At 44.3% G+C, this 12,342-nt stretch overlaps 1 protein-coding gene across 1 annotated transcript in view; it reads right to left on the minus strand.

Moving 5' to 3' along the window:
• KCNK10 (potassium two pore domain channel subfamily K member 10) overlaps positions 1–12,342 on the minus strand; it is a 142,325-nt gene that overhangs the window by 6,644 nt on the left and 123,339 nt on the right. The window contains exons 5-6 of the mRNA XM_022576367.3: positions 5,625–5,811; positions 1,315–1,457 (exon numbers count right to left, since the gene is read on the minus strand). Of these exons, the coding sequence (XP_022432075.1) occupies positions 1,315–1,457; positions 5,625–5,811 (330 nt within the window). The remainder of the gene's footprint in view (positions 1–1,314; positions 1,458–5,624; positions 5,812–12,342) is intronic.

A 12,342-nucleotide genomic window follows, 5' to 3' on the forward strand; every position in this document is an offset into this window, starting at 1 on the left:
ATCTGGGAAAGGTGACCCACCTGTCCCAGTTAGCCTGGGAATGTCGCGCTTTTAAAAGGGAAAGTCCTCAGTCCTGGGCACACTGGTCAAGGTGATCACCCTATATCTGGGCCGTGCTATGGCCTTGTGCTAACCCTGGTTTAAGAAGACCCTCCAGGGCACATGGTAACCAAACTTCCAGGGTCAAGGTGCAGGAAGGGGGCGTGTTCTGCCAAAGCCCACAGAACACACTTCCTTAGAGTGAAGTTTTGCATGAGGATCAATCCCAAATCTGGGCTCTTTTTCAGCAGGGCTATTAGTTAAAGTCTCATGCTTTCCTGTACAGATGAGTAACTCGGACTTTTGGATTGAGGAACGTCAGTATTTATGTTGTGGCTTTCTCTTTCGTTATAGCTGATTTTCAGCAGGCCAGTTAGCTATCTGGGGAATCGGACTGGAGAGTGCATTGGCATGGCTTATGCAAGCCAGGAAAATTAAAGCATTGCCCCCAGGAGTGATCTGGGATACGTCTCCATTCAACAACGCTCTCCTGGGGCCTTCCACATCAAATGACCACGTTCTGGGAAGGGAACAGTCACCCTTAAAGAGGCTGCCCCTCTTTGTGTTTCTTTGGGTTTTATCTCCTTTCCTTTCTTTAGCACATTCCTTCTCTTTACTTTGCCCTCCCTCTTTCTTATTTCTTTTCCTCTCTTTCCAGATGAACTACGTGGACATTTTTTTAAAAAAACAAAATCTACCTTTCCTCTTTATGCCTTCCTTTTCTTGCCTCTGTGTAGGTTTCCATGCACATTTATTTGAGGAAGGAAAGACTGTGTGCCCCTGGCTACAGAGATATACTTGTTTCTACAGATCTGATAACCAAGAGGGGGCATAAGTGAAAGGGACCCCTTGAGTTCACTTCCCCACGGCCAGCCACAGTTCAGTAACTTCAGTCTCATATGGAATTGAGAAAAATTCACATATTTGCTGATCGGGGACAACTGCACACCTCCCTCAAATGTAATCTACCTCTGTTATGTTTGTTTGTTTTTCTTTTCATTTCTTTTTTTAAAAATAAGTTGTTGTTTACTAGTCTTTCCAGGAGCTGTGGGCTGGTGGGTCATCAGATTTTCGCACCTGCCAAAAAAGGATCCAGAAATAACTGCTATTCCATTTAGCCTGGCGTTTAAAACAATTCAAGGATTCAAAACGAGGAAGCCTAGAAGCCCTCCATTTAGTAGGACACAGTCTAGCCCACAGAATAGAGATAGGTAATTCTTAACACGAGCCTATCTGATCTCAGGAACATTCACAGAATCTGGAAAGGGGTCCTACCTCTTCTTTTGTCTTTTTGGACAGAACCCGTAGCCAATCTCCGATCATACTGAGGACAGCTGCAAAGTAGGCAAGGCCAACAAGGATCCAAAACCACACTAGGGGCTTATACCACTCCCGGTAATGGATGCCAGCATTTCCCCCTGAAAACAACCAAATGTTACTTTAACCAGGATCTAGTATATAGTCTTCGCAGAGCAAACATATCCCAGTCTGTGTAGCAGAAATGTCATCCATCACCATCTAACAGCTACTAGGCTTGCTGTAATACGCAATGTGACATCGGTGGGATGGCAAGGAAAAGACGTGTCTCTTCCCTAAAGTGGCCTGACCTGTGGCTTAACTTCCTCTGAATCTTGACCACTAACCATAATACCCGTAACAAAAAATATTCAGTGGCCAACTTGATCCACCTAGTCTAAACCTGAGCTTGACGATGAATGACTTGAATTAGAGGACAACAGAGCAGGCCCGGTTGTCAAGTTTTTCTTAAATTGCCTTAAATTTAATAAACATAAAATATCATTAAAAAATCCCGAATGGTTGGGAACTCTTGGAACTATGTCCTTCTTAAGCACACATGCATGAACCAAGAGATGAGTAGATGTATGGAAGTAATATTAGACTTAATGGTATTCCTGAGACTCGGACCCAAGCAATAGTGCTAACCAAGGGATGGTGTTCACATGATGCTAATCCATAGGGTCAGTTAGACTGAGCAATTAGAATCACCGTGCTAGAACGAAAAGGGACCTTCAAGGCCAGCTAGTTCAATCCCTTTACAAATAGGGATTACAGTAAAAATCCATCAGACCAAATTGACTAGTTGCCTGACTGCATTGACTGCTGTCCCATTGAAAGGAGCAGTCATTATTCCAAGTAATTAGCCTATTTATTCTAGGCCTCCTACAGGCACTGCCTAAGGTAGCCATGCAAAGAGATTCCAAGCCCAGCACCCTCTCCTAAAGAAGTAAGGAAGCTCCATGAAATAACTAACAGCCTTGCTCTCACTCTGTGAGATGTCGTTGCCCACTGAAGCAGGCAGGTGGCCATTTCTAAGACAACCAACGTGGACCATGGATTGGCAATTATGGTACCACATGGTGAGTGATCACTGGACTTTCCCACTGGGGCATGTTTGTAACCTCATCTAGCATCCTTGAATCCATACTGAGCTCTTATGGTATCAAGAATACCTCCCAAAGGCAGCTGGGCAGGCACTGTGGCTTGTGGCTCTTTGCGGGGTGACCAAACCCACTTTGCAACGCCGCCCGCGAGGTTTCCATAGCTACAGCCACTTCTTAAAATTAGAACTCCAAATTTTGCTAAAGGGCTCTGTTGGTTAAACCCCCCTCGGTTTGGTGTAGCTGCCTTGTTTTGCCCTTTCAGGCAACTCTCCCCACTCAGCTTTCTCCAGGATACAGTTGGAGTTTCTGCAACATTAAGTGGGTTTCGAGGTTCATTTCATCTCTGCGCCAGGCTAGAGAACTCTGCAGCTTTCTCCTTGGAGCTATCTAAAAATAAATATTTACCTTCACAAGTCACCATCACCCAAAAAAGACTGTCACTAGGGTGCGCTAGCGAACAAGGCTGCCTGTTCCTTTATCAGCTGCTAGCCTGGAATGCAGAACTCAGTATGTGCTCCCAGGCAGGGTCCAAAATGCTTGTGATGTTGTTAGACTGTCCTAAAGTGAGCCTGCTACAAAATAAACCAGCACTTGATCCTGCATGGTGACTGATGTTCTGACCGATATTTCTGAATTGATGCCCTGTCAAGTCACAGCAACCATCAACTCTTGTTAATGTATCTTTTAAAATGACGGGCATCCTTCCCTTTTGCTCTTAAAAGTATTGCCAAAAGGTTGTGACATACTTCCAGTGTTCTAAGGCATGCATTCTTCAGATTGGTCTATGTTAGCCCTGGAAACTGCAGTTTAGAAGGGCCTGGTCCAATTGCAGTCAGCACCGTGAATTATAGAAGACCCGAGTCTGCGGAGACTTCAGGACAAAGGAAATATGGCTCTGTAATCTGCGGTGAGTAAGGGATTTAAAACAGTGCTATACAGGGGACCCTGCTCAATATTCTGTAATAACCTAAGTGGGAAAAGAATTTGAAAAAGAATAGATACATGTATACGTATAACTGAATCACTTTGCTGTACACCTGAAACTAACACAACATTGTTAATCAACTCTGCTCCAATATAAAATAAAAAGTAAAAGAAAAAAAAAGAAAGGTACTCTGTGGGACACATACTTACATGTACAACCACCGTTATCAAAAACCCATGGGGAAAACGTATCCATTTTCTCTCACTCAGTTACAACAAAAACAGACTTTAAAACATTCTAACAATTCTATGTGTTTTTCTGTAGATTTGCCCATTTGCTCCATTAAAATCTTCCATTGTTAAAGGTCATTAAAAAAAAAAAAAAAAAAAAAACAGTGCTAGTGGCAGTCACAGCCTTACCAGGTAAGTAAACATCAGCTCAAGTGCTGGTGCGCTACTGTAGCCACAGCCCACGGTGGCTCATAAGGATAAATAACAAATTTAAATCACAAGTAATTTTTTAAATCTCATACTCCCAAGGCTGTGCTATCTGTGCCCCAGATTAACAGGTTGACAGATGGAACTGAGCGCTTGGTTAGAAAGCAGGGTTTACCATAAGTGCCCTCCAGAAGACGGCCCTCCAGACAGGCCAGTGTTAGCACAGGGGGCTCTGCAGCACAACAGAGTGCAAATGGTGCTGGTGAAGGGCTTCCCTGGTGGCGCAGTGCTTGGGAGTCTGCCTGCCGATGCAGGGGACGCGGGTTCGTGCCCCGGTCCGGGAGGATCCCACATGCCGCGGAGCGGCTGGGCCCGTGAGCCACGGCCGCTGAGCCTGCGCGTCCGGAGCCTGTGCTCCGCAACGGGAGAGGCCACAACAGTGAGAGGCCCGCGTACCACAAAAAAGAAAAGAAAAAAGATGCTGGTGAAATAGCTCTAAACTGCAGCTGCCGTTACATGTGTTTACCTGGGACTGGAACCTCAGCTGAGTTTTCCCACAGTGCAGCTATGGGTGATGCTAAGGAATTAACCAGACAGCTGTTCCTCTTACTTTCCTCATTTCTCTGTGTGGTGTCTTTCCAGAGCTTCAGGCCTCTCATCAAATGGCATCAAGTGACCTCTTGCCCAAGCTGAGGATCTGCACAATGGTTGAGCACTGTGCATAAGGAAAGATTGGTGGAGTCCCAGGCCTCGGGCTCTTTGTAAACAATTTTTAATCCCTTTGACTTTGCAGTTCTTAGTCCTTAGCCAATAAAAAGGGAGAAAAAATTAAAACGCTATTTCTACAAAGTGGACTTCAGTCTTCCTCTTCCCAGTTGGAATAGCTACAAAATCACTCCAGAATTAACCTGGAGACACACCCATGCACCTGCTGACCAGCCTTCACAGCCTCTCCAGAATTTTCTGTTTTCCAGATTCCGGGAGAGGAGATCCCTGTCCTCTATAAATGTATAACTTATGATAGAGTTGCTTGGTCAGAGTGTTCACTTCTTGAAGTAGAAAATGACCGACTCTCTGACCACCTAGAACTATTCCATTAGGAAGGAGAAGGATGGCCTCCTCCTTCTATTCCTGCCTTCCTACCACGCTCGGAAAGCGGTCCACGTAAGATGTCAGATCTCATCTCAATTTTCAAGCTCCCAGTCCCTAGATGCATTTGATGGTGGTTTTCTTTTGCTTCCTTAAGCACAGTTCATTGGCATTTATTTTTACAATGAAGGCTATTTCTCCTATATACATTCATGCAGAAGCCATTATAATATTATATTCCCTCGGGGCAGTTTTCAGCTCCTGGTAGGTCACCTGAGTCTTAAGTCTTGCATCCGGACATGCCCAGGACAACTTCTGCCGGGACAGCGGCTCTCACCTCAGCATCAGGCAGCTTAATCTGCAGATCACTGCAGACTATACTCTACGCTAATTTCTCCAGAGTTTCGTACTTGCCACTTGCTAATATAGCCTTTATCAACTGATTCAAGCAGCCTTAATACAATTCAGAAGTCCAAAATCCAATGAGAAATTCATTTCACTCATAATTCATATGGTGATAAGGACACTCTGCAACCTGGGGAGGGAGAGGCTGGCTTCCTTTCAAGGCAGCAGCCCGCTGCTGTTTACATCGCAAGCCTGTGCACAGCAGCAGTGATGCTGAGACTTTTTCATTTGCTTCTCCCACATCTTTTCTCATGGTTTGGAAAAGCACTGCCGGCAGAATATTTTCCCCACCAGGGCCCTGGTAACTGGGATGCCCAGGGTGCTTACCTGCCACAAAATCACCAAAGCCAACCGTGGTGAGAGTGACCACCACAAAGTAAATGGACTCCAGGGCCGTCCACCCCTCAATGTATTTGAAAATGACAGCGGGGATTGTCACAAACACAACACAGCCGGCCAAGATGAACAGGATGGTCGAGATGACCCGGATCTTGGTCTGACTCACTTGCTTTTTCTAAAGAACAGCAAAAGAGAAAGAAGGAGAGGCAAGTCAGCTCCATCACCCTGGATTTGGAAGACAGAGGTAGAGAAAAAAACATCAGTGGCTTTGAACCTCTCTTTGGTCATGGGCAGCTTTGTGAGAATCTGATGAAAGCTGTGGACCCTCTCCTAGAGAAATGCACATTCAGAAGTTTTCAGGGGGTCTAGGGGTCCTTGGGCAAGAAACCCCACTTAGCTTGGGGTTTAGCCAAAGAATCATGCCCATGGAGTCCAGAGATAGACTGGAGGCACACTGGTGTTCCATTGAATGGCACTCAAGACAACACTGGCATGGCAGCTAAACTGAATAATTTACAGACTGTCATCAGGGGACCCTAGCACCATTACTCAACCAAAGCCACATACTATCATAAATATATATTTAACACCAGAGTGCCTGGACCTTTGTACATTGCTTAGATTGAGTTTCTGCAAAAGTACACATTTACGTCATGGAAATCCTCACCATGTGATCTATTTTCTAGTTATTGCCTTCCAGTAACTTAGCAGAGAACCTCCAGAGTACAGAGGGAACTTTGCATTCATACACCTCATTTTACAGATGCAAAAAGAAGCCAACAAGGGTAAGGAACTTGCATAAAATGTTGCTAATTAGGGGCAGAGCCAAGATGCGAATTCTGGCATGATCTCAGTCCGGTGCGCAGCGATGGAAACCGACTTTCAAGTTACTCAAGGATTCACCAGTTCAAAGTTGCCAGAGTGCTCCTCCAAGGACAGAAACCAGACTAACCTCCGTGAAGAATAGGCCTTCCTGTTTCCCCTCTCGGAAGGAAGACTGAGAATAAAAACTTGTCACTGAGGGCTTCCCTGGTGGCGCAGTGGTTGAGAGTCCGCCTGCCGATGCAGGGGACGCGGGTTCGTGCCCCGGTCCGGGAAGATCCCACATGTCGCGGAGCGGCTGGGCCCGTGAGCCATGGCCACTGAGCCTGCGCGTCCGGAGCCTGTGCTCCGCGACGGGAGAGGCCACGACGGTGAGAGGCCCGCGAACCGCAAAAAAAAAAAAAAAAAAACTTGTCCCTGAGCGACCTTGTCAGTGTCCAGGAATTCCTAAACTTTCATCACAGCAGGGTCACGTCAGCCAGGTTTCCCAGGACAGAAATGGTCAAGAGAGATTCTTCTACGATCAACCACTCGGCTTGACCAGGAAACGCTAGCCAAGGCAATGACTAGGCCTCCAAGATACGAAGCTTGATGATGATTCTGCGTCCCTTCCTCTCATTCACCTCTTCCTCCTTGACTTACGGAGACAAACATCAGTACCACCTCTTCCCTGGAAAACGCCAAGGGACAAAAGAGCTGGAAAAGGAGTGGAGAGGCTGCTCTTCTCTGTAATCATGCCTCAAAACCATCCGTCCCACCTGCCTGGGGTCCTGAGTCCCAGGTATGTTCAATACGGCAGAATGGAATGGGCAGGTAAATGATAGGAAGAGTGGAGAATATTTATTTGCACAAATCTCAATCAGCATTATTTACACTCCGGTTCCTGGATCAGTATATTCCCCTAAATATTCGTAGGAAAAGCTAAAGACATACAATCCTTTATAAAAAGGAGTCAAGTTCTCTAACTCCTAAAAGAGTACTCAGTATATAAAGTGGGAACAGGAAAAAATAAATTGATCCAAGCTTTTATATAGTTCCCTCCCCATCTCCTCAGAAAAGCCATCAGAAAAAAAAAAAAGATAATTTATTGATATTTTTGAAACTACATATGAAAATACCATTTTTCCACAAATGAAAGTACTGTGACAAGATAAATTACCTGAGAACCACAAGGAATGTTTTACCCATTTCATGAATTTCCAAATAGGATATTATAGAACTTTGAGGGGGCAGTTAAGGCCCCTCTGAGAATCCAGAAAATTAGTTATTATTAGCCTAGTTTTGTTTGTAAACATGTACACAACTCCAAAGCCCAAAAGGAGATTTTTACCACAGATCATTCAGTTAATCAAATTGCCGGCAATGGGAACATCATTTTCCCCCTCGGTAAATCGTCTCCTCAAATGCATAATGAAATTAAAGTGAATTAAATGTTTGTGAGACACTAGTTAAGTCAGAAATTAGGATGCGAATGCAACTGAAATCCAAATGAGGTTGAGATTGGCAAAAGAGAGCAGCACGTACGGAGGAAGCTGGAGACATTCCCAGGCTCCAGGAGGTGGGCAGAAGGGAAGATGGCACCGGACAGCATTTGTCTTGTAGAGGAGAGGAAGGTGTGTAACAAAGGCTAGATGGTGGAGTCTTAATTGCATTATCTGTTGGAGAGTTTACCTGCAAGGTAAACATTTCACCACTGCTCACTGCCCAAGCCAACCAACATGTCACTGCGTTGCTTCCTCCAGACATCCTAGGGTGATGCTCAGAGAATCCTTGGAGAATTTAGTCGTCGGAGTATTTTAGGGACTTACGAAATCAAGTGTCTTGCATGCACGTGTGTGTGTAGGTGTATGAAATTGCGTATACCCATACTTCACTATATAAGGAAGAGATATGGGTGTAAGATTTTGGCAATATCTGTTATTCTGAATACTCATGTTTTTGCTGCCCTCTAGACACTTAAAAAAAAAAGAACAGTTGCCTTAATTGAACATTTTAAACTGTAGCTTTCAAGCTGGAACCACAAACACGTCATCCAGTGATCTCTGGGCTTCTTATCCTCATTAGCTCTGCACCCATTCACTACTACGGTAAAATGGTGTTTAAGAACTTGGCGTCTAGGGGCAGCCTGCTTGAGACACATCCCATCCCCGCTGCTAAATGACTGAGTGACCTTAGGCAAGTTTCTCGATTTTTCTGGCATCAGTTTCTTCCTCTAAAAATGGAGGTAAGAAAATCCACCTCATAGGATTGTCTGGAACATTAAATAAGTGTGTAAAAGCTCAGCACAGTGCCCGCTAAATGCTTGATGATTGTTAGCAATCATTTTTGATGTAAAAGTTCAAGGCTTTCCTTAAATGTGGACATTCCCAGATTTAATGTTGCCCTTTGCTATTGAGGAAATGTTCCCTCACATCTGGCTTAAGATAATCTTTGTTTAACTTCAGGTGGTCACTGCTGGTTTTCCCTTCCTGGATACATTATCTCCTATAATTACCTCCTTTTCAATAAGAAAAAAGTCCTCATTCTCCCTTGGTTCTTTTGTGCTGACTCTGGACTGAGCTCTCAGACAGTCTCAGCTCACAATCTTGGAAGCTTTTTTACTTGCCTTTTAATTAATTTCCCCCAAGTTTTTCATCATCCTTCTGAAACTGACAAGAATTGCCGTTAATGGTTGCGGTGTCAGGAACCAGCTGCAGAGGGTCCCTGAAAGGCACAGCCTTTGGGTTCCTTGAACTGCCCCCCTAACTCCCCCACCACTTAGGGAGTCAAGCTGTGTTTCCCTGGTGGGGTTGCTAGGCAAAATCCCATTGCTTATTTACCAGTAGGCAGAGCAGCTAGCAAAAAGCTTTGTGAGAGCCCAGATCTGACTGAGCTAATGTGTTTTTAGGCTAACAAAATTGTTATCTGGGAAGAGATGGTCTGATACAATATTTGGGCAGAAGTGATAGAATAGTTGTATATATCTGTCCAAATCTCGTTTTCACACTTTTTGGATTAGAATAGATGATGTGGGTTTTCCTTCTCCTTGTGCAGATGGTATCATGCAATACTATTTCCCACGTCCGACTGGCACTAACTGTAGGAATTTTTGAGGAACTCAAACCACACCTCCTGTACAGTTCTTTTAGTTGTCAAAATTATGTGCAATTGTTCCAAAGAGCAAAATACATTTCATAAATAGGAGGCAGGGGAGCCGGCTCTAAGAGCTCTCCTTTGAGAGAGGATGCATGTGCTGACAATTCGGGTAGTGTTTACTTGTTTCAGACCTCAGAGCGCTAAGCCACACATCCAATTCTCATCAAGGATAGTGGTCTTCCCCTGTTTGTTTACTTCCACAATCTTATTTTAGAGAACAAGTATATTTCTATTCATTTGTGGGCTATTTCTTTTTTGATTTTTTTACCCCTCTCTAATATCTATTCTTCTTTTCACTTTTATGAGATTTCCTAGAATTCTGAGGTTAGCAATCCAGATTGTTGTGTATGGCTGAGAAACTGTTTATTTGCTGTGATTTTTAGCCAGGACATTGGGGATTTTATTCAATAATAAAGACACCGTCATAAAAACCCTAGGACAGGAGCTAGGCATGCAGAGCTCTAGTTTATGGTTCAGTTTTGTTTTGCTGAAATGCAAACACATCACCATGGTAATACAATTGAACTGAGAATGATTTCTCAAAATGGAAAGATAATAGGAGCTGCCTCACAAAAGAGTTGGCTTTATTTTCTGATACTATTATGTTTCCCACAAAGATTTCTTTTTTAAAAGTCCAGTTCTAACGGGTGGTTTCAACACCACAACGAATACGCGTAGCGCCAGCAATTCTGTGAACCGTGAGGAGAGCTGTTAGACACCATTTGCCTCTAATCTCCACGGCAGAGGAACTATAAACACACATTAGTAAGAATCGGGCAGTAAAATCTCCGTGGGGCCTACTGAAAACGTCCTACTCAAAAGCAGGATAGTATCTATACCAAAAAAAAAAAAAAAAAAGAAAAGTTATATCTAACATCTGACTCTGAGCCACGTTGCAGCATCCAACAGATTTTTGGCCACTTCAGTGCTTTGCTGGTATGGCCGTGCAAAGTTTTTGAAAATGCTTTTGGTGTATACAATTAAGTTGTTTTTATCACTGAAATGCCAACATAGGTGCATCTGGCATGAAGAAAAATTAAAATCCAGAAATAATCATAATTCTCAGCTGTTCCACTCCAGGAACAGTTTAATTAAAATCTTTGAAAGTTTTCTGTTCAAAAATTCCGTGGCTTTTAACATTTGAAGATAATTCTCTATTGGAACACAAGATTTTTTTGCACTTAAAATTCAACCAGGTAATTCATTCAGCACATAATTATTAAGAACCTTTTACATGTCAGGGGTTGTTCTAGTTGCAAGGGACACAGGAGTTAAAAAGAGAGAGAGAAAGTTCCTTCCTCATGCACACAAAGTCTAGTTGGCTGGGGCGGGGTGGGAACATCTGAGTCTTTGGCCAAAAAACAGTCTTTTTGGCGCTGTCCATGGTGCCCAGCCCTGGTCTGACCATTGAAGGCAAAGTTATTACCTAATGACATCCCAGTGATTAAAAATATCACCTGGTAGAGAAGAAAGGAATATTCTTGTAGCTATTGTAAGTGGAATACAAAAGTGTGCCACCTGTAACGGAAGATGTTTGGATCTTTGTTAGCTAAGCACTCAGAAACTATGTCCCAGAAATCAGAACAACACATAAGTGATCACACCAATGGAGGAAACACCCAGCTGTAACCGTGGCTGAAGAATGATCCTTCTCTTTAATTGAGGTATGAAAGGCAGGCCCATGGTAAGGAGAGGAGGCTGGGGACACCTCCTGATGAGCCACATCAACAGAATAACTCCTGGCAATCCTGACAGATGCCACACCCAGCTGCTCACCTATCCAAATTCTAAATGTATTTTACCCAGATTTCAGCAGCAACATGAACAACGTTCCCACCGAAAAATGCCCTCTCCACCACCATACACACAAGCATATAATGATAATACTACAGTAACTAGGCTACAGACAGCTGAAAGGTAGGCTCACTCTTCTCCCTCCCTTTGCTAACGAGGGTTCAAGGTCATAGTTCATTGGCCAAACAGTCCACAGTAGTCAAGACACAAGAGCCCCCGAATAGAAAAAGTGTTCCTTCCCATCCCTGCTGCTTTTTCCCTTGTTCATGGGGCTCCACACGCTGTAACACACAGGCCTCTCTCCAGCCTCTGACTCTGATGCAAGAACTGAGAACTCAGCCTCTTCCTCTCTTCTTCCTTTTGGGAACAAGCTGCCCTCAAGAAGTACCCCCTTGTGGGGCTTCCCTGGTGGCGCAGTGGTTGAGAGTCTGCCTGCCGATGCAGGGGACACGGGTTCATGCCCCGGTCCGGGAAGATCCCACATGCCACGGAGCGGCTGGGCCCGTGAGCCATGGCCACTGAGCCTGCGCGTCCAGAGCCTGTGCTCCGCAACGGGAGAGGCCACAACAGTGAGAGGCCCGCATACCGCAAAAAAAAAAGTACCGCCTTGTGATCTCCTGTCTAATTCTCAGGTTGTACTAGGAAGCCCGTTTTTCCACAAATATAAGCCAAATTCTCTAGTGTTGAGGGGACGTAGTAACATTAGGTTGGGATCTGTCATCTCCTTTGTCTTATTTCTCAGTTGGTACATGCCTTGGGTGGGAAAGAGGGGATGCCGTTTATTTGGTTCTTTCAAAGATCCCAATCATCTCAACTCTGTTACCATGTTTGTTTTAAAAATTTTGGCGATAGCTCAGTAATTACTCCACTATGAAGGGGGGAAGGAAGTCAGACCACATACTGTGGTGTAAGTTCTTTTCAAAGGAAGGTAAATTCTCTTCTTTAGATTGTGGCC

The sequence above is a fragment of the Delphinapterus leucas genome, chromosome 2, assembly GCF_059928025.1.
Source record: "Delphinapterus leucas isolate spDelLeu-1000000601 "Yukka" chromosome 2, BTC_Dleu_Yukka2, whole genome shotgun sequence".
NCBI lineage: Eukaryota > Metazoa > Chordata > Mammalia > Artiodactyla > Monodontidae > Delphinapterus > Delphinapterus leucas.